This window comes from Lissotriton helveticus, chromosome 7 (assembly GCF_964261635.1).
Source record: "Lissotriton helveticus chromosome 7, aLisHel1.1, whole genome shotgun sequence".
Classification (NCBI taxonomy): Eukaryota; Metazoa; Chordata; class Amphibia; order Caudata; family Salamandridae; genus Lissotriton; species Lissotriton helveticus.
The window spans coordinates 1,723,489,315-1,723,514,997 of NC_136068.1; the positions used below are offsets into that span (position 1 = coordinate 1,723,489,315).

The following is a 25,683-nucleotide window of genomic DNA, read 5'->3' on the forward strand; positions in this document are numbered from 1 at the left end:
TGAGAGGTGTGCCTATGTGAGAGTAGTGTGAGAAGAGGTGTGACTGAGTGCAGGATGAGGTGTGCTTGCTTGAGTTGAGTGCAAGCTGAATGTCAGAGTAGATGCACAGCAGACTAAGGGGGTTACCAGAAAGCCTTAATGGTGCTTTTGAACAGAACCGGAGTGTGGGTCTGGAAGTCTGCACTCCAGAGGCTGGGCCTTACCAGGACCCGAGCGCACAGAGCACGCAGCACGGGCAACCCCGACCTCTGTGCCCGATGTCACAGTGAGGCGGACTCTCCTCCTCAGACCCCCCCTCCCCTCGGCCAGCGCCTACCTGCTCAACAAGTTCCTCGCTACACAGGTTTTTGGGGATTTTTTCAACGAAGACATTCAAATTGACTTAATTACAGCGAACTATTCTTCCTGTTAAACCAGCCACTTGAAGGTAACGCGCTGGCTGCAGAGTAAAGAAGACGCGCGAGGCCCATAGGGACCGAATCCCGAAGAAAGAGATGTGAAGCCAGGGGTCCCTTACGCGAAATCTCTCAGCATGGAGTCCTGGGGGGGCAGCAACGAGTATGCAGTGTCTATTGGTCCAGAGACACCGGCTTGGAGCCCCCCTCGGCGCGCAGGGTACCCCACGGAGACGAGCGACCCCACAGGACAACCACCGCCGCGCCGAGAGCGCGCCCACCTGCTGTACTCCATCCTCACCACGCTCCTATGCTGCCTCCCCATCGGCCTCGGGGCCCTGGTCTACTCCAGAAAGGTAGGTCCAGCGTCGGGTCTCCACAGCTGGGCAGGGGAATCCAGGCAGGCCTAGAAAAGAGGCTGTGTCCAGGGGCGTGGCTGGGGCAATGAGATTTGGGGGTGTCAGTTTCAGATTACCCGACAATCACGCTACAAACTCAGGAGAAGCATGACATGGGAGACTTAAGGGGCAGTAGAAAGAGAGGGGAGGGCAGATTGTTAGGGGGCACCTAAAACATAGCATTTTTCAAACGAATGAATATTTTTTAGGGCCTTCAAAACTGAGACGAGGGAGATTGTGTGCGTGAACATGAACAGTCTGACAAACACTTCACCATACCCAACTAAATGCACTTGTGCCCTACTATTTACTACAGAATGAAATGTTTAGGTGAGAGTAAGACCCCAAACACCTCCCCTAAAGCTACGCCCCTGGCTGTGCTGGGCCACTGATGCTAAGGAGAGGCAGTGGCGTAACGAAACTTGAGGGGGCCCCCCTGCAAACTACATGGACGGGGCCCCCCTCCCATCCTCCGTGCCAGTCTAGAGCTCACAGGCCAGCGACCCGCCATACTGCAGGGGGTGCGGGGCGATTGTTACGCCACTGTCACCAATGCACCCGTTATAAGTAACACTGGATGGTGGAGTCAAAGGTTGGGCTTAGTCTGCCCGCAGGGTATCATAGGTGGTGGTCCATTCATTACAGGGTCCCTGCCATCGGTAGACCGGGGAAGTTTGCCCGAGTTTAGGTGGGTTTCCTGATGCAGACTCCTGCCATGATATACAACATCGGGCCCACTCATTTTGACAAAAGTGCATCGACTGCTCCTTCTCGTTTTCGTTTTAAAACATTAGACAATGCAACAATGCAGTATTTCAAAAGCAGATGTAACTACAAAGAGCAAATTTTCATAATACATTTTTATTAGTAGACAATAGCAATCTTAAGAGGCATTGCATAGCTTCATACACACTTTGACCCCAATTCCATCACAGTCTTTCTCTCTCTCTCAGTGAGTCAGTCTCTCTCTCTCTCTGTCATTCAGTCTCTCTGTCAGTCAGTCTGTCAGTCAGTCAGTCAGTCTGTCAGTCTCTCTCTCTTAGTCTCACTCTTAGTCAGTCAGTCTATCTCTCTCTGTCATTCAGTCTCTCTGTCAGTCAGTCTGTCAGTCAGTCTCTCTCTCTCTCTGTCAGTCTGTCAGTCAGTCTCTCTCTCAGTCAGTCAGTCTATCTCTCTCTGTCATTTAGTCTCTCTCATTCAGTCAGTCTCTCTCAGTTAGTCAGTCTGTCAGTCAGTCAGTCCTCTCTCTCTCTCTCTCTCTCTCTCTGTCAGTCAGTCGGTCTCTCTCGCTCTATCAGTCCCTCTCTCTGTCAGTCTCTCTCTCAGTCAGTCTCTCTCTCAGTCAGTCTCTCTCCCTGTCAGTCCCTCTGTCTGTCAGTCCCCCTGTCTGTCAGTCCCTCTGTCTGTCAGTCTCTCTATCAGTCCCTCTCTCTATCAGTCTCTCTATCTCTCTTTTTCTGTCAGTCTCTCTCAGTTAGTCAGTCTCTCTCAGTTAGTCAGTCTCTCTCTCAGTCAGTCTCTCCCTTTCTGTCAGTCAGTCTCCCACAGTCTCTCTCTGTCAGTTTCTGCCAGTCAGTCAGTCTCTCTCTTTCAGGCAGTCAGTCTCTCTCTATCAGTCAGTCTCTCTCTCTGTCAGCCAGTCTCTCTCTCTGTCAGTCAGTCTCTCTCTGTCTCTCTGTCAGAGTCTCAGTCTCTCTCTGCAAGTCTCTCTCAGTCAGTCTCTCTGAGTCAGTCTCTCTCTGAGTCAGTCTCTCTCTGAGTCAGTCTCTCTCTCTCAATCAGTCTCTCTCAGTCAGTCAGTCTCTCTCTTAGTCAGTCTCTCTCTCTTTTAGTCCCTCTCTCTGGCAGTCTCTCTCTGTCAGTCTCTCTCTAAGTCAGTCTTTCTCTCAGTCAGTCCCTCTTCCTGTCAGTCCCTCTCTCTGTCAGTCCCTCTCTCTCTCAGTCTCTCTGTCAGGCTCTCGCTCTCAGCCTCTCTCTCTCAGTCTCTCTTTCTCTGTCAGTCAGTCTTCCAGACAGTCTCTCTCTCCCTCTGTCAGTCTCTCTCAGTCAGTCATTCTCTCTCTCTCACAGTGAGCCAGTCTCTCTCAGTCAGTCTCTCTCTCTGTCAGTCAGTGACTCTCTCTGTCAGTCAGTCTCTCTCTCTCTCTGTCAGTCAGTCTCTCTCTCTCTCTGTCAGTCTCTCTTTCTCTCTGTTAGTCAGTCTCTCTCTGTGAGTCTCTCTCTCTCTCAGTCAGTTTCTCTCTGTCAGTCAGTCTCTCTGTCGGTCAGTCTCTCTTTTTCTGTCAGTCTCTCTCTCTCAGTCAGTCTCTCTCTCTCTTCGTCTCTCTCTCTCTGTCAGTCAGTCTCTCTCTCTCCCAGTCAGTCTCTCTCTTTCCCAGTGAGTCAGCCTCTCTCAGTCAGTCAGTCTCTCTCTCTCTCTCTCTGTCAGTCTCTCTCTGTCAGTCTCTCTGTCAGTCAATCTCTCTCTCTGTCAGTCAGTATCTCCCTACGTCAGTCAGTCAGTCTCTGTCAGTCAGTTAGTCTCTCTCTATCTCTGTCAGTCAGTCTCACTCTCAATAAGTCTCTCTCTCTGTCAGTCAGTCACTCTCTCAGTCAGCCAATCTCTCTCTCTCTCGGTCAGTTTTTCAGTCAGTCAGTCTCTCGGTCAGTCAGTATTCAGTCTCTGAGTCAGTCAGTCAGTCTCTACTTTTTCCCCACTCTCTCCATTGTCTATCTTCATTCTCTCTCTCAACTCTGTCCACTCTATCTCTACTGTCTCTCTTTCTTTCCACTCTATCTCTACTGTCTCTCTTTCTTTCCACTCTCTATCCACTGTCTCTCTCCACTTTCTCTCTCTACTCTCTCTCCACTCTCTCACTATCTCTCTCTCACCACTCTCTCTCCACTCTCTCCCTCCACTGTCTCCTCCCACTCTCTCTCCACTCTTTCTCTCTCTCTTTTACTCCACTCTCTCTCTCTCTCTCTCTCCACTGTCTCTCTCCACTGTCTCTCTCCACTGTCTCTCTCCGTCTCTCTCTCTTCACCCTCTCTCCCTTCTCTCTCTCTCTCTACTCTCTCTCCACTCTCTCCACTCTCTGTCTCTCTCCACTGTCTCTCTCCACTCTGGCTCTATTCTCTCCCCACTCTCTCTCTCTCCACTCTCTCTCCACTCTCTCTCTCTCTCTCCACTCTCTCTCTCCACTCTCTCTCCAATCTCTCCACTCTTTCCACTCTCTCTCTCCAATCTCTCTCCACTCTCTCTCCACTGTCTCTCCACTTTCTCTCTCTCTCTCTCTCTCTCTCTCTCTCTCTCTCTCCACTCTCTCCCTCCACTGTCTCCCTCCATTGTCTCCCTCCACTCTCTTTCCACTCTCTCTCTCCACCCTCTCTCCCTTCTCTCTCTACTCTCTCTCCACTGTCTCTCCACTGTCTCTCTCCACTCTCTCTCTCTCTCTCCACTGTCTCTCTCTGCTCTCTCTCCTCTCTCTCACTCTCTCCACTCCCTCTTCCAACTCTCCCTCTCTCCACTCTCTCTCTCCACTCCCTATCTCCACTCTCCCTCTCTCCACTCTCCCTCTCTCCACTCTCCCTCTCTCTACTCTCTCCCACTCTCTCTCCACTCTCTCTCTCCACTCTCCCTCTCTCCACTCTCCACTCTCCCCCACTCTCCCTCACTCTCTCCCCCTCCCTACTCCACCTCCGCCTTGCATCCTTTTCTACCTTGCACCATTCTCCCCTCTGCCTTGCAGCATTCTCCCCTCTGCCTTGTACCCTTCACCCCTTTGCCTTGCACCCTTCTCCCCTCTGCCTTGCACCCTTCTCCTCTCTGCCTTGCACCCTTCTCCTCTCTGCCTTGCACCCTACTCCACCTCCGCCTTGCACCCTTTTCTACCTTGCACCAGTCTCCCCTCTGCCTTGCACCATTCTCCCCTCCCCCTTGCACCCTTCTCCTCTCCCCCTTGAACCCTACTCCACCTCCGCCTTGCCCCTTTTCTACCTTGCACCATTCTCCCCTCTGCCTTGCACCATTTTCCCCTCTGCCTTGTACCCTTCTCCCCTCTGCCTTGCACCCTTCTCCTCTCTGCCTTGCACCCTTCCCCACCTCCGCCTTGCACCTTTTCTATCGTGCACCATTCTCCCCTCTGCCTTGCACCATTCTCCCCTCTGCCTTGCACCCTTCTCCCCTCTGCCTTGCACCCTTCTCCCCTCTGCCTTGCACCCTTCTCCTCTCTGCCTTGCACCCTACTCCACCTCCGCCTTGCACCCTTTTCTACCTTGCACCATTCTCCCCTCTGCCTTGTACCTTTCTCCCGTCCGCCTTTCATCCTTCCCTACCTTGCACCTTTCTCCCCTCCGCCTTGCACCCTTCTCCTCTCTGCCTTGCACCCTTCTCCTCTCTGCTTTGCACCCTTCTCCCCTCTGCCTTGCACCCTTCTCCCCTCCGCCTTTCACCCTTCTCTACCTTGCACCCTTCTCCTCTCTGCCTTGCGCCCTTCTCCGCTCTGCCTTGTACCCTTCGCCCCTCTGCCTTGCACCTTTCTCTTCTCTGCCTTGCACCCTTCTCCCCTCTGCCTTTCACCCTTCTCCCCTCTGCCTTGCACCCTTCTCCCCTCTGCCTTGCAGCCTTCTCCCCCTCTGCCTTGCACCCTTCTCCCCTTGCACCCTTCTCCCCTCTGCCTTGCACCCTTCTCCTCTCTGCCGTGCACCCTACTCCACCGCCGCCTTGCACCCTTTTCTACCTTGCACCATTCTCCCCTCTGCCTTGTACCTTTATCCCCTCCGCCTTTCATCCTTCCCTACCTTGCACCTTTCTCCCCTCCGCCTTGCACCCTTCTCCTCTCTGCCTTGCACCCTTCTCCTCTCTGCCTTGCACCCTTCTCCTCTCTGCCTTGCGCCCTTCTCCGCTCTGCCTTGTACCCTTCGCGCCTCTGCCTTGCACCTTTCTCTTCTCTGCCTTGCACCCTTCTCCCCTATACCTTGCACCCTTCTCCTCTCTGCCTTGCACCCTTCTCCTCTCTGCCTTGCGCCCTTCTCCTCTCTGCCTTGCGCCCTTCTCCTCTCTGCCTTGAACCCTTCTCCTCTCTACCTTGCACCCTTCTCCTCTCTACCTTGCACCCTTCTCCACACTGCCTTGCCCCTCCTCCCCCTCCCCGCGGACGCCCATAGTGCTTCTAACAAGAGTGCTTACCTGAGGGCCTCATTTTGCTGCCTCGTCCCTTCTCATATGAGCTTTGCCCTTGAGAATGCTCTCTCTGGGGGCCACCACCCACACCCTTATCAGGGTCCTGACTCTGAGCAGTGCTCTGTGCTGCCTCCTACTCTCTGGGGTCCCCACCCCATGCTTGTCCCCGTCTCTTCTCTTGTGGGGTGGGCTTTGCTTAAGGGGAGGAGAGAGTGGCGGCCGGGCTCTGAGCTGCCTCAGAGGAGCAGTGGAGACTGCTGTCTCTGGGGCCCCCACCCCACCCCATCCTTGTCCCTGTCTCTTCTCTTGTGGGGTGGGGCCCCCACCCCCACCCCCACCGCCATCCTTGTCCCTGTCTCTTCTCTTCTCTTGTGGGGCCCCCACCCGATCCTTGTCCCTGTCTCTTCCCTTGTAGGCCCCCCACCCCATCCTTGTCCCTGTCTCTTCTTTTTTCTTATGGGGTGGGGCCCCACCCCACCTTTGTCCCTGTCTTCTCTTGTGGGGTGGGGGCCCCACCCCATCTTTGTCTGTGTCTTCTCTTGTGGGGTGAAGCCCCCACCCCACCTTTGTCCCTGTCTTCTTTTGTGGGGTGGGGCCCCCACCCCACCTTTGTCCCTGTTTTCTCTTGTGGGGTGGGGCCCCCACCCCACCCCACCTTTGTCCCTGTCTTCTCTTGTGGGGTGGGGCCCCCACCCCACCTTTGTCCCTGTCTTCTCTTGTGGGGTGGGGCCCCACCCCACCTTTGTCCCTGTCTTCTCTTGTGGGGTGGGGCCCCACCCCACCTTTGTCCCTGTCTTCTCTTGTGGGGTGGGGCCCCCACCCCACCTTTGTCCCTGTCTTCTCTTGTGGGGTGGGCTTTGCTTTTGGGGAGGAGAGAGTGGGGAGCCTCAGAGGAGCAGTGGAGACTGCTGTCTCTGGGCCCCCACCCCATCCTTGTCCCGGGCCTGCCTCCGGCTCTGACTGAAGAGAAACAATGTTGATACTTTGTTTCTCTTTAGTCCGAGGGAGGGGGTGAGGGGCTCGGAGCAGGCAGCAGGCTGCACCTGCTTCAGTCACAGAGGGAGAGAGGCTTTGCGTTAGTGCAAGCCTCTCACAGCTTTCAGAAGAGCTGAGGGGGCCGGGCCCCTTAATTAACTGAACAGAGTGTGGCCCCTGAGGAGAGGAGCAGTGCGCGCAACGAAATTCGTTTTATTTATTTAAATGTTTACTTACCTGTAAAACTCTGTAATCCATTCATTACTACCCCCCACACTGCCCCTCCCCCTCCCCACGTCACTGCCCTGCAGGTACTCCCACTGCCGGCCGTGGCTGGTGCCAGGAGAGGTCTCCTTGTCTACACAGCTGGGGGCTTAGAAGAAAGGCTCTACCACTGTCCCAGAGGAGATGTGCTAGGGCAGAATAAACATTACAGGCAAAGCCACATGCCCACTACAGCAGTGAGAATCACAAACTGAACAACATACAGAGAATCACACACATACTTACCACTGCAGAGGGAACCACATACTGTCCACTGCAGGGACAATCGCACACTGAGCACCACACAGAGAATTACACACACTGAGCATCAACACAGAGAAACGCACACAACACACACTGAAGAGTGCAAGGAGAATTATGTGCTCACCATTACAAGGAGAATCACACATAGAACTCCCCAGACAGAATCACACACTCACTACAGCAGGAAGAATCGGACACTCACTGGGTGGAAAATCACATACTAACCAAAGCAGAGAGAATCACACCCACTCACCACTGAGCGAATCACATATTGAATACTGCATGGAGAATTGCACACACTGAACACTGCACAGAGAATCAATCAATCAAACAGTACTTATTGAGCACAGCTAATCACCCTTGGGGTATCCAGGCACTGAGGCCTCTTAGGTCTTTAGTGAAAGAGCCAGGTCTTGAGTCCCTTTCTGAAGTCTGCCAGGGAAGGTTTAGATCATTCCACAACTTGGGAGTGAGGTAGGAGAAGGAACAACTTCAGTCAATGTGGGGAAGGTGGGCGAGGAAGGCAGAGTACAGTAGTGTGGTTGGTTGATAGAAGGTCAGGCAGTAGTTGATGTAGGCTGGTCCCTGGTTATGGAGGGCTTTGTAGGCGTGGGTTAGTATCTTGAATTGAAATCTCTTCTGGAATGGGAGTCAGTTGAGACTTCTGAGGTGTGGGGTGATACTGGTCCATTTGGGGAGGTTGAGGATGAGTGTAGCTGTAGAATTCTGTATGGTCTCAAGTCGCTTGAGGAGTTGGGTGGTGGTGCCGGCATGAAGTGTGTTTCCATGATCCAGTCTGCTGGTGACAAGAGCTTGCATAACTGTTTTCCTGGTGTTGATGGAGATAAATTTGAAGATCTTTTGAAGCATGCAGTGGGTGTGGAAGCAGGCGGGGGATACTGCTTTGACCTGGTGCTTCATGGTGAGTTTGATTTCCAGGATGATGCCAAGGTTGGGGCATGGTCTATGGGGTAGGTATGGGTCAGAGTTCGGGGGGGCCACCAGGTGTTATCGCATGGTGAGATGTTCTACCCGAAGATCAGCACTTCAGTCTTGTCCGTGTTGAGTTTCAAGCAGCTGGACCTCATCCAGTCATAGATGCTAGTCATGGTGTTCTGGAAGTTGGTTCTGGTGGTGGCAGCAGGGGATTAGCTTGGTCAGTAAGATTGGGGGGTGGTGATCATTATATTTCCCGCCCATCAAACTGATATAAAATGTTAAAATATATTATTTGACAAGTAGGGCACATGAGAGGGGCTTAGGAGGCAGTGGAAATGGAGAGGAATACAGATTAATAGGAGTACTAAATGAGAGAAACAATATTTTGTAAACAAAATATTTTTAGCGCTTTCAAAATGAGGGAGAGAGTGTGTGTGTGTGCATGTGTTTTTGTCTGTGTAGAATGCAATCACAGACGAAATCCAACAGACATCTCACAATGCCTGACTGAAAGCACTTGCCCCCAATTATTCATCTAAAAATACATTTATTGGGGGTGTAACACCCCAAAACCTCCCCCTGAAGCTACACCCCTGGGTGGTGTTGTCTTCTGTGAGTCTACTCACATGCTCACCACTGCATAGAGAATCACACACTAAACACCACATCGACAATCATGTAATCACCACTGCAGGGAGAGCCACCTACTCACCACTACAGCGACAATCACATTTTTATCTCTGCAGCAGGGTACCTACACATTGAGAACTGCAGAAAGAATCACTCACTGCCCACCACAGCAAGAAACACACGCTGACCACTGCTCGGAGAATCACTGTTAGAAATCAGGGTTGCTTGTTGGCAGGTTGATACCCTGTCCAAGTTGATGCTGAGGTGCTGTTGTTGGCTGATGAACTGGAGTCGATGGCGCCGGCCTTGGTCGGCCATGGCTGAGGTGCAGGATGGGGACGGTGCATCGGGTAATTTACGGGCAGTGCCTACAAACCACGGTGCAAGCAGCAGCGTCGATGTCGTGGAGCAGCCTCGTTGGGGATACCAGGATGGTGGCATGAAGCAAGGCAGTGCGGTGCCCACAGGTTGTGGTGCAAGCAGCAGCTCGGTGGCGGCATCGGGCAGCAGCGTTAGTGAGACCAGGGATGTGGTGCCCATTGTGGTGCCTTCAGGACACGAACTGCAGCGTTGTTGACTGCACCAGGTTACTTTTCCTTCTGTCGCAGCACCAAAAACACAGTTCCCGGTGCTGGTAGCAGATGAACTTGACATCTTTGCCGTTCCTGAGATTTCTTGAACATGGGGGCAAGGTCTATCTCAATACCTTGGAGAAACTCAAACAAAGAAGTTGCAGAAAGTTCAGTCCAGTCCTTTCTGTGCCCAAGCAGAAGCAGCCACTGCAGGCCAACACAGCAAAGCACACAGCAAAGTGGTAATTCCTCCTCACAGCTTTTCAAGCTCTTCTTCTTGGCAGGTTTCTTGGTCCAAAAGAGTTCGAAATATCTGGGGTCTGGGCCCCAATATTTATACCACATTTCCCTTTGTTCTCTTGTGGTAGAGACTTTCTTTGCTTAGTCCAAACCCGTTCTGTCCTCTCTCATCCAGCTTCCCGGCAGGAGGTGGAGGCAGCATTGTGTAAAGAAGACCAGACCTATTCAGGTACAAGGAAATTTCCTCCCACTATTCTAAATTGAGCCCACGTCTATTCATCCCAGCCTGATTCATCCCGGAAAGGCAGGACACACCTCAACCCCACAGTGGCTGTCATCAGTGACTGCACATCCCCAACCCCTGTCACTCCAAAGCTAGACAGTCAATCCACTACTCAGCAGAGGTCCACAGGATGTTTATACAAGAACATGCCTACTTTCTAAAAGTGGCATTTTCAAACACAATTTAAAAAACATCTTTACTAAACTCAATTTCTCCTATCTTGACCCAATGGAAAGTTGTATTTGTAAGCTATTACAAAGTATATCCTATTCTATCCTATGGGACAGATAGGCTTTCAATAGTAAGACACGAATTACACTGTATTTCACTATCAGGACATGTCACAAACACAGTGCTGCAGGCCCACTAGCACCATTTGATTTACAAGCCCTGGGCACACACAGTGCGCTGTACTAGGGTCTTGACAGGAAATCAAATAAGCCAAACATGGAAACACCAATCCATACACAAAATTTACCATAGGAGCACTTGCACTTTAACACTGATAAGCTGTGAGAAAGTCCACAGAGACACTAAACCAGCAAAAACTAGGAGGTCAGAAAGCAGAAAGTCAGGGGAAGCACCAAAAGAGGCCAGATCTAACAATCACATACTCAACACTGCAGAGAATCAAACGTGCACCATCCCAGTGAAAATTGCACACTTAGCACCACAGCGATATCACATTCACAGAACTCTGCAGAGAGTATGAAACACTTGCCACCAGTGGGAGAGTTGCATAATGACTAACACACTCACCCCCACAGAGAGAACTGAATATTCCCCAATTCAGGGAGAATCACACCCTCCACTAAAGAGAGAGTCATACAAATGAGAAAATCAGACTCACAGCTGCAGAAAGAAACAAACATTCACCATTGCCGATAGGATCACACACTCACCATCACAGAGAGAATCACAGACCGCCAACTTCAGGAACATTCTCTCACACTCGCCACTGCAGAGAGATTTAAACACTAACCACCACAGAGAGATTCACACACTCACGATCACAGTGAGAATTGCAAACTCAGCACCGCAGTGAGTATCAAACAGACACAACACTGCAGCGAGAATCAGTCACTCGCCAACGCAGGAAAGAAGTACGTTGTTGGGTTGGTAAAGTCCCTAGCATGGTAATGGACTTGTACTGTTGCTTGAGTGTCTTAGCTGCAGGGTTATCTGGATTCCTGGTGCTGGTTTTTGTCGTAGATGGACACAGATCATGTATGTGTACTATGTAATTGGCCTGTCTCACTTTGTGTGCTTTTACTTAGTCTGGGAGTGGCAATCAAAGCACTGCGCTTGTGTGATGGAAAATGACTGCTTTCACCTGGAGTTAAGTAGCACCAGTGCGGTGGTGGCAGCATACATTGTCTTAAGTAATATTGAGATCAGTATAGTAAACTGGCCTTTGTGACTGTGTCACAGCAAGGGAGACCGACTGGCCCTCTCATGTAGAATTGAGCTGCTATGTGCTTAACTCATTGGCCTACATTAGAATGGATGCAGTGCAACACAGTCAGTGCATGTCTGTGTATTGGTATGTATGTGTACCTGTCAGTGGTGCAATACACAGAAAACAACACATATTTGCAAGTGTGCACTGGGATGTATGTTTACCTGTGAGTAGTGCAATAGATAAAAGTCAGCATATGTCTGCGTGAGAGCACTGGGTTGTATGTGTGCCTCTGAAGTGGTACTATGCATGGGAGTCTGCACTCATGTGTTGCATGTGCTGGTAGTGCTGGATGTGTGCTTGTGAAGGGCACAATACATGGAATTCTCCAGTTTCCATTTTGTGAGTCCCAGGGTCTGTTGCAGAACTATGTGGAGTTGGATGAGCTTCCCAGACAGAGTTGTGGATTGTTATATTTCTGAGAGATGGTTAAAACACAAACTGGAGGAAGGAAGAGCCAGGCTATACAGTACACTAGGTAGGAGAGGCCTAGATACATCTTAGGATGGAGATAGGGCTGATAACAGAATCTCAAAGAGTAGGACTACAGGCCTTTGTAACCTTTTGATGAACATACATTGGTGAGGCTGATATGTCAAATTGCGATCCTCTAGTCACTCTCATGGTCTGTATTTTGGGGCACTCAAATTTTGAGACAATGCTGCTGTTAGAAAAGGGATTCCTGGCTGGCCTAGGTATGCACCTACCTAGGCCAGGCACACACCATGACTGTACTCAGGGTAAAGTAGATGCACACTAAAAGATAAACTGTGCTCACCCCCTGGTAGGTTGGCACAGACCAATCAGTCTTATCTAAAGAGGTAATGCGTAAAATATTTGTGCAGCACACACAGTAACACAGTGACTACACCACAAAAAGACTCCTCACAGGTTTAGAAAAATAGAAAATATTTATCTGAGCAAAATAAGACAAAAACGAAATAATTAAATCAGTAGAAGTGGAGAGATGAATTTTTAAAGGTTAAACGCAAAAATGGCACTTAGAAGTCACTAGCGGTCAAAAGGTTAATTGAGGTCGTGAGGGACCGGTGCAAACTCAAAGTTCAGGCTGACTGTGATGTAGGATAGGCCAGCAACTGGACCCATGGAGGGCCCACTAATAAGTACCTTAGATGGAGCAAAACATAGATGCTGAGGGCTCGATGCATCAGTCTTTTCCACGCAGTTGGTTGCTGTGTTATCGTCGCGCTTTGTTGAAGTAAAGGCAATGTGTCACCGTTTAGCCACGCAGAGCATTGTCGTTGGGCCGTACAGGCTGAAGAACTGCTGTCATCGAACAGCTCTGCATCAGTGTTGAAGGATGATGCATCAGTTCTGATCGGCGTAGCGGTGACAATGCATCGGTTTTGAAGAAAGCAGCTGCAGAACCCAAGTCTGTGGCACAGAACTTGGAAAGGGCCTTTCAGACGGTATTATGACTCATAGAAGGCAGAGTCAAGCAGCACCAGCAGAATTGCAGGAAGTCTTTTGTGTCTCCGAGACTTCAGAAAACAAGGAGGCAAGGCAGCAAGCCCTTAGACATCACTTGGAGGGAAGGCAGAGTCCACCTCTCCTTCAGCAGAGTCAGGGAGCATCAGCCAGCAGGGTAAAAAGCAGAAAAGCTGTCCTTCCAGATTAGCAGGCTTGTTGAGTCATTTGAGCAGCACAGAAGTCCTCTGACAGAAGTCCAGGTCAGGATCCAGAATTGTAGGATTTTAGGGGTAGACACCCAGTACTTATACCCAAAAGTGTCTTTAATGTAGAAAGTGACTTCAAACAGCTCTCTGACGGGCACAAGAATACCCTTTCAACCCAGACCTGTCTGCCAGGCTGTCTGTGAGGGGTAAATCAGTTATTTGTGTGTGAACAGAAAACTACCTCCTAAAGTGTAAGTGTAAGCCCCTCCCATTCCTCCCTCCCAGGATGACCCACCAGAATGCAGATGAGTGCAAAGAATGCAGATGTGCCTCTCTTTCCTGTACTTGAGATGTCTAGAGGGACTGCATAAAGTTTAGCTGTCACCCAACCTAGACGTGTATTGGAGACAGTCTGTCAGGCACAAAGATAAGTAAGTACAGAGAAATGTCCACTTTCTAAAAGTAGAAGACAAAAAGCCCAGATAAAGTATCCAAGACTACTAAGTGCACTACAACAAGTCACTGAAAGTGTACAACCATTCCAAATAACAGATAGACTAATTGTTAAAGTGAACACAATTCTTCATCCAATGAATCTGAAGTAAGCTCATGAAACCCCGCTTTCCATCAGTAACCAAACTTGAAGAAATGTTCAATAGCTTTTTATTGCCATAAGTTGAAAACAAAGTCGAATAGCGATGAAGAACACTCAAAAGCGCTTCATGTCAGCAGAAGGTTAACAAAATAATTGCTCCCAATGTATTTCAGGCTCTTTCCTAGCCCTTCGTCATGGGAACCTATAATGACCATGCCCGGCTAGATGGCGGGATTTCGGGAGTGTGAGACTCTGGTCCATCGGGACTCGCGAACCAATGGGGCCTTCCATCTGTGTGCGTCGTTTGTGACCCCCAAAACAAGAAGAACGGTCACCCAGGCCCTCGTAAGCAGCAGGCTAGACTACAGTAAAGCCCTCTACGCACAAGCCTCGGCCAAACTCCTGAAATGACTGCAACGCATACAGAACGCCTCGCACACATGATCCTCGACATCCCTCGCTGTAGCCACATCACGCCCCACCTTAAAGACCTGCACTGGCTTCCCATCAATAAGAAGATCACCTTCAAACTCCTCATCCACGCACAGAAAGCACTCCACAACACCCGACCAACATACCTCAATAGCCGACTCACCTTCTACACTCCGAACTGACAGCTCCACGCCGCCGGCCTTGCCCTCGCCACCGTCCCTCGCATCCGAAAAGCAAACACCGGCGGCAGATCATTTTCCCACCTCGCCGCCAAAACCTGGAACACCCTCCCCATCCTCCTAAGGCAGACCCAGGACCTACTCACCCTCAGGGGGCTACTCAAGACCTGGCTTTTCGAGCAGTAGCAGCACCCCTTCCCTCAGTGCCTTGAGAACCTCACGGATGAGTAGTGCGCCTTACAAATGTTATGATTGATTGACCCCAATATGCCAGGTGATGGCAGCAGGGAATCCTGTGGGCCATCACCCTGGTGCAGTGCTGTGAGGAAGATAGAGCCATCGTCCTGTGCAGTGTTGTGACTGCAGAGGGATGCTGTCTTAAGTGTGTGGTTCAGGAACCCCAGTTCTGAGTGGGGGCCGCAGTGAATCTTAAGGGACTTTGTCCTGTTGCAGCATTGTTAGGAAGATCGGGTCAATACCCTCTGCAGTGTTGTGACTTGAAGATGGACACCGCTTTGAGTGCATTGTGCGCTACCTGTGTATGCCAAGTAGGGCATGAGGTGAACATTAAGGGGCAGATTTACGTAACTGGCGCATCCCCAGGGATGCGCCAGTTAATGTGCGCCACAGTGCACCACAGCTCCGCCACCCATGGTGCGCCGCATTTAAAATGCGGCGCACCATGGTGCAAGGCAGGGAAGATGCGTGACGCATCTTTCGGCGGACGGGCGGCGCATTGCTGGAGTCATGTTGCAAGTGCGACATGACTCCTGCAATGCACAGGGGCCACCCCTACATTGCATGGTGCATCACCCTTACGCCTGCTTCAAGCAGGCATAAGGAATTGACGTAGAAAGTGACTCAGTGAAATCTTGTAGATTTCACTGAGTCACTTTCCAGGGGCGTTCCTGCGACGGAACGCCCCCCCCCCTGCACCGGAACACCTACATGAAACCTGACGCAGGTTTCATGTGGCGCAGGGCCTTACACCGTGACGCATCTCCATAGATGCGTCACGTTGTAAATGCCTCGTAGGGATGCGCCACGTTTACGCCGCCTTGCGTGACGCAACAGCGGCGTAAACGTGGTGCAAGGGCCTCATAAATCTGCACCTAAGTGCTGTCATGCTGGTCCACCACTGTGCTGAGAGGGTGTTTGACGCCCTGTTCAGGGTGGTAACATGATGGGGCTTTTGCCTGGTTTTCTGTTGTACACTCACCCCATATGCCAGGGTGGGCACCAACAAAGAGAGAGGGCTGTCACCCTCACAGGATGGTGCAGCCTTGCAGAAGTTGCAGGTTGCGATCGTAAAAGAAGAGCATCGATCAAACCACCCAAACCCAAAGTAACCAAGACCTGTCACCAGATTCAGTGAGATTTACTGCAGGGCTGGAGGAGCATCGTGGATGTCCATAACCTCAATCACAGCATGCAGTCATCTGCTCATCAACAGTGGCGTAGCGAAAGTTGAGGGGGCCCCCGGCTCGGTACATAGAAGGGCCCTTGCTACTGATTTAATCCAGAACTCTCAGGCCAGATAACTGTGCTAAAGGGACCCCCTGCAGCTCAGACCCCCCCGCACCACCGGGGCTGTGGCGGCATGTGTTACGCCACTGCTCATCAACAGGCTGCTGATGTATGCTTGGACTCTCTGAACTGCCACTTCTGCAGGAGCAGGTTAAGACTGAAAATCGAGCTGGCGGGCTCCTCCAGGAACTGACTTAAGTGCTGCGGCGTGAGAACACTTTGACTTTCCAAAAGTCATTGTTGAATTATTAAGAATGGAACTCACTCATGGGTTCTTGCCTGTGTGTTGCCTCATGTGAATGGGGAATAACCGTGATCCTTAAAAGGGGAAGTTGAACAGGAGAGCTGACCAGTGTAACGCTAGTTTACCTGCCTTAAGTAGATTGTGTATATTATTTGTGGAGGGTCATATTTCATTTTGTGCTGGTATGTAAATACTACTTTTACATAAAAGTAATTATCTGAACCACATTTAGTGTGTTTGCTGGATGTATTTTGAGCCTTGAGCCTGTGTTCACCTTACTCTTGCCTTGTCCCTGAGACGTCTTGCACTACCTCACCCATGCTACCAATGAGAGACAAGTGCTGAAAGGGTACATGGCCCAGTTGCTCAGAACTCATCAGAAGTTGGGTCCCAGGACCTCAGGGGTAAATGGCCTCATGCACAACAATTTGGGCCCAGTAGCTTCTGCTTGTATTATGGCCCTCTGAGCAGATACTTGCCACTACTTGGAGAATCACACAGTCGCCATCACTTGGTGAAACATAGTCATACTCACCACTATCACCAGAACTGCACACTAACCACCACAGAAAGAAACAAACTTTCACCATTGCAGGGAGGACTACAAAGTCACCACCACAAAGAGAATCACACACTCTGCACAACTGTGACAATCACACCCACCACTTCAGGGAAAATCTGTCCGGACCAGTTAATGGATTGGCTCTCCCTTATGTTCCTCGAACTCGCCAACAATGAACTCAAGGAACAGATTGCCTATGAAGCGGGGTTCGCATTCATGGACGAGTAACTACGTTCCTGCAGCCACATCTGATTGTCACTCACAGCACAGCTCCCCACACCTTGTTGCGTCTTGGGGGATACTCACATTTGCCACAACAGCAGTGGACATGTCTGCCTTCGCCTGGACTCAGAATGCATGTGCATGGAACTACGTGTGTGTACATACACCTGTGCAAGGTGATGCAGTCCTGTGGGCGGAGCTGCACAGCGTCGTTTGGCAACGTTCCCAATTCGGACATACTGCCTGCGGGAGAGTGCACACATGGCAATGTAGTATGACATGTGATCTTGTAGGACCCTTTCCCCTGCTCACTGTCGGCAGAGCAGACAGTCGGCGCAGTCCGGTGGTACAGCACCATGCAGATCCCATGGGCTGTGAGTCATGTCCCCTGACATGGGTCACTGAGCATACGTCAACCAGCACATGACTCGTCCAGCAAGGCAAGGTGAGGGAGACCGTTGCCATCCTTAATGATTTGAGTTCATGTTGTTCCTCCCCATGTCTTGCAACTCGACATGTTTCTATGCTTCCTGTAAGTGTCTTAAGCATTTCTCTGCATGTTGTTGTCCTTGCCTTGCCTGTACTGACACACAAATGCTAATAAAGCCTACACAACTTCACTTGTGTTCAACTGTAATGAGTGTTGATTAGAATGACAATTGGTGTGCCTCAATTAGCATTGTTTGTACACATGGAGGGTCTGACTGGCACCTGCACAATGAGGGTAGGTCCCTTTTGACAGCTCCACCTTTGTGAGCCAAACATTGTTTTTGGGATAGTTGCTGGCAGGCCTGTTCCCTTACTTGTCTTCAGCAATGTGAATATGGTGTCCGACTTCTGGCCATGTGGGGCAATGTTATCCATCAAAACAGACCGTGTCCAAGAAGATGTGTTTGAGTAGGCACGCATAGAGACATTCTGTTGTCACATGTGATGGGGACACCACTTCTGGCCTGCTACCACTTATATAATTTCCACTCACAGCCCTGTTTAATACATGGACGTGGGGCTATGTTGGGGGGTTGCGAGATTGTTGTTCATGTGTGATGAGACCACAGCTAGTTCACGTCTTCACAGTCATCTAATTGGCCATGTGGTTCAGGGTCCAACATGCCTATTGATATCATTTACCAGGGCGTACCTTTCAGTGCAGTCAATGTCCCTACATTCATCCAAACTTTTACACTTAAATGAACATAGACATAACACATCTGTGTGATTTCGAATGTTTAATTCACATTCTGGGGAATTCCAGGACTGGAGCAGTACATGGGCATGCCAAGCTCACATTACATGCTTGCCCAGTGGTGGTCCAACCAGAGTCCTTTGGGGAATATAAAGTGAATTGGAAGAGGAAGAGTTCAGTCTGCAGATGGTCTCCTGTGTCATTGGTAACCAGAGCAGCTATGGCAGTCCATGTAGGGGTCCAGGTGAATGTTGCAGAGTGTTCCGGGGGACAGTGGGAGGTGTTGTCCCAGGGCATTATGCATGGGGCTGAACTAGGCAAATGTTAAAACCTCCTTCCTCACACAGTCCTTACCCTCCACATCTTACTCCTCTTATATCTCTTCTCTGTCCGGTGTGTCAGGTGTGTGTGGTGGTGTAATGGTTGCATCACTTTGTGCCACTGGCACATCAGGGGGCGGAGGTGATAGTGCTGCATCACTGTGTGCCACTGACACATCAAGGGTCAGAGATGTGTGTGTCGAAGTTCCCGCAGCAATTATCTGGGACAGGCTCAGTGGCAGCAATGGCAAAATGAGGAACTGCAAGGCATGGAAGATCCCGGCTACATCTCTTGGCAGCCATACTTCCAGCCTGCGTCGACACCCACGTATGGCATTGAGTTTGACTGCCACGAGCTTGAAACCCACCCGCTGCTGATCAGCCATCTCCTCCTCACAACCCAACACAGCATTGAAAATCCATGTGTTGGTCGGGATGGTCCTGGGAGACAATCGGGGTGGTGTGTGCTTCAAGCTGTGTGGTCTGTGCAGGGGGTGGGGTCACCTTGAGGCAGCTGGGCTTTCCTGCTTCTGGGTGTGGGGTGTGGGGTGTGGGGTGTGGGGTGCGGAGGTGGAGGCTATCCATTAGCCATTGGAGGGTGTCTGTGCATATGTGCAGGGTGTCCTCGTCATCATCACTGATGAGATGCGTGATCTGCTCTGCAGGAGGTGTTGATTGTCCCTCTGCATTGTGAAGGAGAGATGCAGGTTAATAGTTAGCATTGTAGATGTTTACACACAGACTGCATGACAATGTACATTGTGACTGTTTTGGTGGAGCTGGCTATTTGATGGGAGACAGTGGACATTTCAACTACATGACGGATGTGTGGTTGTACTCGTACCTGATCATCTCACAGTGTCATGCAATGCCAGATATAGGTGGCCAGTTACTAAGCACAAGCGGCACCAGTTGTGTCATCTGTCCTGTGGTGTAAGTGTTACACTTTCTACCACATTGCCATCAATGTAGATGTGCTGTGATTGCTATGTGTGTGTGCTGCATTGTGGGAGAGTCGCCCTTGCAGCTCTGATTTAGCAGCCCCTTATCCCTTTGAGGCGGTGTGCCTTTGACTTGTGTGCTTTTCGGGTGCATGGATGTTTGTTACTTGGGTCATTTGTGCTCTTGGACAGGCAGATTTTGTACTCTTGTGCATTGTTTGTTTGCAGATGTGTTATTGGCGTCATGGGTTGTAGGTGCACGTCGATGTGTCAGAGTGTGACCTGCACCTTTACGGTTGTGATCCACACTGAGCCAACTCAATGTCGACTCATGCACCATGTCAAATATTTTGACTGGAGCCATGCTATCAGTCATGCAGTGTCACTTGCATTGTCAGTGTGACTCATGGAGTCGCTGATTTTCTGGATCCTGCACATGTGCATGGGTAGGCTGTGGCATTGTTGATATGGATGGGGACCATTTACTTCAGGCTTGTAGTGAGCTGTCAATGCCATGGAGGAATATGGAATTTAACATTATTTCAATGATTATGAAGGTTAAAAAACTCAAACCATGACTTTTGACACAGGCTGCTTGCAGGGATGTATGGTAAGAAGAACGATAATGTGAACAAAAAGTCAGCTCAAACTCTATATAATTGTCATTTGTGTGTTAGTAAACTGTATGATTTGCATTCAGTCAAGGCATTAATCAAGGCTTACAATTTCAAGATGTATCAAAGTTCATTTATGGTACTACCTTAATGTTACATTCATTCAATGACCTAGAACCCTCAGTATGTCTTTGGAGGATCAGCAGTTGGATTTGGGTATGAAGTTTTTCAACTAGGATTTTTATATGAACTAAATCACTATCAGGATGTCTGCAAAGCCCTATGCCAGACGATTGTTCTACTGTTTGTAGAGACCTTTTGCAAGCACTGAATGGGCACTCCTATTGACATTTGTGAATTTGTGTCGCTTGTCCAGGACATACATATAAACCTCATAAAGATGCATTGGGTACACATTTTATGAAGTGTATGTATGTCAGAAGAGCAGTCACGTGGCTGCTAACTCTTTGGTTTTCTTTGCTATCCATAACAGTCTTGAGATCCTTTGACATGCTTGTAGGAAATATGTTTTTTCTGCATGGTCACTCTGAATTTGTTTTATCTTTGCTGGACTCTATTTTTGTTTGCTGTCTTTGGAACTCTGTGAACATTACTCCTGCTAACTGATAGAAAGGTGCCTATTATCTCCTTTAAGCATGGTTGAATTGACTTATCCTATTTGGTAAATTTAGCTCTCTAGTATGGTGTACAAAGTGTACACAGGACCTGAAAGTTAAGTGCCACTAGTGGACTGCAGCACCTGTTAAGCCAGTCACTACAGTGGCAGTGTAAGCATGGCCTCATGCCTACTATGTGTAGCCTGATTGCTCTAAAGCGACCAAGTAAAATATTACTCTTTTTAAAAGTAATAACCTACCTTGTTAAATATTGGTAAGTCACCTCTGTGTAAACCATGAATCCCACAAGGTAGTGGGACATGTAGAACATTAATATTATTATGTACCTACAGTGGGAAGGCCCTAAAAGCTATTTTCACTGTTGGAAAAAAACAGAGTACAGACTAAAATACTAATACTTTATCTTGAGAATGGGACTAGCTAGTTATTTGAATCCAATTCAATGGTGAAGTCAGAGTTTTAGTAAATATTAAGGAAAAGTAATGTTTAGAAAGTCAAACTTCACCATCCCGAACTCTCAGAAGGCTAATTAGCATAAGCTCCTGCCAGCTATCACCCTGTGCTCATCCCGGAATAGGTGTGACATAGGTGTGAACAGTCTCACAGGAGCAAACAATAGGCTGGCCCTAATGGACAGATATTACTTTACTGAACACTGCATACAATTCAGATTGGGGGCTGTTGTCATCCTTTTTCACACTGCAGTGTCAAATCCTGCTTAAAGCCATGTGTTGAACAACATGTAACACTTGGGGACTCATGAAAGGCAAACGGGAGAGAACAGAAGGCCAAATCTATTTTTGTGGATCTCTTGTCTGGTTGCTGAAGGGCCCTGCTTTTGTCCTACCAGACATCTCTGCCTGTGGGTTTGTGGTGGATAAAGTGTCTGCCCCAAATTAATTTTTAGTGTTAGATGTGGAAGGGCACTAAGATTTCCTTAGTACACTCCCCACACACACCCAGCCCTCAGATCCCAAGTTGAGTGGGCCCGAAAACATTTGCCATCTGGGATTTGTCATGACACATTCTATTCTGAGCATTCTTACAGTAAAGCAAACAGAAACCACTTAAAACGTAGCTAGGTAAGGGCCTGAGATCTTTTATCTCATCGATTACAGAGAATTCAGGAGTCAAACCCACCCACTAGCTAGTGGGTGGGTTTGACTCCTGTGAAATGTGGCATCTCCAGTCATCAACTTTCTGAGGGTGCAGAAGATGAGAAAGGAACTGGCCCTGTTTTCTCTGACCTCAGAGCAACCCGGAAATACTACATCTTCTCCCTCTTATACCCAAAACAATGAAATGGACTCTCAGGTTAAGTTTGCTGACCTCCTGTGTAGCTACAGACTCATAACAAGGCACTAGAGGTATTTTTCTGGACTGGAAGTATCCAGCTGCCCAGTGGCAATTGGACCAGGACTGCATCCTGCTGTTGACCTCTGCCTGACACCTTTTGAGTTTATACGTGCCCTTCCATGAGATCCTCAGGGTTTTAAAAGAGTACACCTGTGGTGGATTAGGAGATAAACAACTAAGTTATCAGGTAAAATCTTTGACCAGGGCAAACCTGGTTGGTGTATTCAACCCGTCCACCAATGCGCTCGGCCTCAAATCACGTTTAGGTCCTGGTCTACCACGTTCATTGACTATCATTGGTGCTTTGTTCCTTTTTGGAACTGTTTTTACTTTAAGGTTTACAACTTGAAAAAAATAGTTCTCCTTATTGGATTTTTGTAACTTTGGTGTTGTGTTTATTAAAATTAACTAACTTTTTCTCATTCAGTTTGGGATTTTTATTGTTTTGGCATTTTGTCTGTATCACTGTATATTACCCTGCATAAATACACATTGTCTTAAATGAAGGCTGTCTGGTATGTGCTTTAGCTACCAGGGGGTTGTGTACAATTAAATTTAGTGACTTTCAGGCACCCACCTCAAATAATATTCCAATTTTTTCCAGTGCTGTTATATGATGAGACAGAAAAGAGTAGTGGTCATGTAATACTTCCATCCGTCAATAATCGCTTAATGCTATGGATCTTGGTGAATTGAATGCAAGCCATCTATAATTAGGTACTATTGAGACACAAATAAAATATATTGAACTGAGAACTCTTTATGTCAAAGACTTACACATTTTATATACGCTCATAATAGCCTGCCTACCCTATGAGAGCATCTTCTTGATTCCTGCATAGAATTACATACCATGATGTGAAGAAGGCTATAAAAAGTTTAATTTTGAGTGCTTTCATAATCGGTCAGTTACTGGGTCTTGGATCACTCATCCTAAAAAAAAACTAGCCTTTTTATTGGTACTGATTCTAATGCAAATAATGAATATATGGTTTCACTGTGTGAAGTTTACCAGTGTAGAAAACCAAGGCTGCAACCATGTACAAGACTGAGAATTAACACATTATTAGTGTTAATATAATAGCAAGTCATGTAATTAAAAAAAAAATACGGACTCCTGAGTCATAGTAAATGCATAGAGTGGGTGATTTAGACTTAAAATTTATTTAAAACCTTTTTTAGAACTAACCCCCACTTATTAGTAACAGCACATAAAGGAAGAACACTATGCCTAAATTGCAAATAGAGTTTTTTAGCAAGTGAAGGCTGTATGTCATCTATGCTAGATTCTAAGGTATAGTGCAGTTTAGCTTCTAAAAAGGATGATGTAAGTGTGCCTGTCCTGGGGTCACTCAATAATAAATTGAGATGGTGATCCTTAAAAAATGTCATCAAGGCCTTTCTTGATGTTAACAAAGAACTTTCTTCCGGACTATCCCATAGATCTCCCATTCCAATGGATAAGAAGGAATTCTTTATATAGGAGAGCCAAGGTATTTTGCTTGCTCCATTGAGGTTTGCCAACTCCCTCAATTCCTCCTTATACATGGATAACTCTGGGTTGCACCATATACAGCGCCAGTAAAGCAGAGGTCTTAGCGCTACCTCTAGTGCCATTGGGCTAACACCCAGATCCATTCGGAGCGGAGTTAGTGGGGTACTATAGGGAGGTCCCAGCAGTTGTCTAAGAAATGAGTTTTCAATCCTAGCAAATTGTTCCGATGGCCTGTGGCCCCATAGTTCTGTTCCATACTGGGCAGCCCATCTGGCTTGCGCCTTATATATTTCCAACACAGGCCCCAGTGTCTTAAGTACACACTTCCTCTGCTATTTTGCTATGCCCCCTGCCATTTGCGCCAGCTTAAGACAAGCCTTCTTAGTTTGATCATCCCACTCCATTTTCTCATTAAGGGATAATCCCAAATATTCACATAGAGGGACTTTCTCAAAAAATTCCCAGCTAATAGTGGATTGGGTCGTTTTGATTGCCCTGTGTTAAAGACCATATATTTTGTTTTCATGGTGTTGATTTCCAAACCCCTGTTCTTGCAAAATAAATGAAAAATATCCAAGACCCTTTGAATACCCATCGGTGATCTTGACAGCAGGAGGGTATCATCTGCGAACATCAAGGCAGATACCTTGCGGCCCGCTAACTTTGGAGCATCTATGTCCCCTCCCGCTGTCAAGGCTCGCTCTAGGCCAATAATAATAATACAAAAGAGGGTTGGAGCCAAAACACAGCCCTGTCTTACACCTCTCTCTATGGGTATGCAGTCAGTGAGGTCTCCATTCTTTACATATCTAATTTGAGTGTAGTTATTCACATGTAATCTTTTCAAGATCCCGCATAATATGAATAAAATAACCCTTAGTTATTCTCTAGGGACTAAATCGAAAGCCGATTTTAAGTCCACAAAGATCATGTAGAGGCTCCCACCCTCCAAAATCACTGTATTTCAGTGCAATAATTGCAACCTGAAAGCTTGATCTATTGTAGACATTTTTTGTTCGGAAACCGGCATGGCAAGGGCTAAGAATTGAAGACTCCTCCTAGTTTCAAATTGCAAACCACTGTAATTTTCTTATTGCTGTAACCCTTTTTAGTTTTAATAGAGTTTATGTTTTTATAGGTGAACATTTGACACGACTGCACATTAATAGAGCTATTAATCGGTCTTGATTAAGATGGAATAAATTGTGAAACCATCGAAACGCCCAAATCAAATACACAATCTGTTCACCCCACATTGGTTGAATAACAGGAAATATCAATGCTATCTATCAATGCCAGGACTATCTTTTGATAATGGATGCGTAATATATCAAGACTAAGTGAATTGGTCTGATTGTGAAACTCTCTAGTATTTTAATGTCTTTTTTGAAAATTTTGATTGTAAGTGTAATGTGTAGGCTTTGTTTTCAACTTTTATAACTGAAGCTGATTGTTCAGCTGTTTTAATCTTGTGTTTTGGTCGAACTTGGAATCAATAAATGTTTGCGCAACTTAAGTAAATTCAGTGGTCCTCCAGTTATATATGGCACAACCTATTGTGGTATGTTGAATGAAAGGTACTAGTGTGAAGTGTACATGCTGTAAATTAGTGGCTGATACCAATTATCTACTTAGAAATCTACCCCGTGGGATTTCTATATTTCTCTATATGTCTGTCCCTGTCCCTGTCTATGTCTCTATCTCTCTGTCTGTCCCTGTCTGCCCCTGTCTACCTCCCTCTGTCTCCCTCTCCGTCTCTGCCTCTATCTGTCTACCCCTGTCCCTGTCTCTGCCTTGATCTGTCTCTGTCTGTCCCTGTTTCCGTCTGTCTCTGTCTCTATCTCTGTCTGCCTGTCTCCCTCTCTCTGTCTCTCTCCCTCTGTCTCCCTCTCTGTCTCCCTCTCACTCCCTCTCTGTCTCCCTCTCTCTCTGTCTCCCTCTCTCTCCATCTCCCTCCCTCTGTCTCCCTCTAGCTGTCTCCATCTCCCTGCCTCTGTCTACCTCAGACTCCCTCCATCTGTCTCTCTCTCTCTGTCTCCCTCTCTCTCTGTCTCCCACGGTTTCCCTCTCTCTGTCTCCCTCCCTCAGTCTGTCTCTGTCTGTCTCCCTCTCCCTCCCTCTCTCCCTCTGTCTGTCTCCTTCCCTCTGTCGCCCT

General features: G+C 48.4%; 1 protein-coding gene across 1 annotated transcript in view; it reads left to right on the plus strand.

The window, feature by feature from the left end:
* The first annotated feature begins 361 nt into the window (after positions 1–361).
* LOC144767644 (synapse differentiation-inducing gene protein 1-like) overlaps positions 362–25,683 on the plus strand; it is a 142,283-nt gene continuing 116,961 nt past the window's right edge. Inside the window, exon 1 of the mRNA XM_078651042.1 lies at positions 362–751. Coding sequence (XP_078507168.1) covers positions 533–751 — 219 coding nt within the window. The 5' untranslated portion in view covers positions 362–532. The remainder of the gene's footprint in view (positions 752–25,683) is intronic.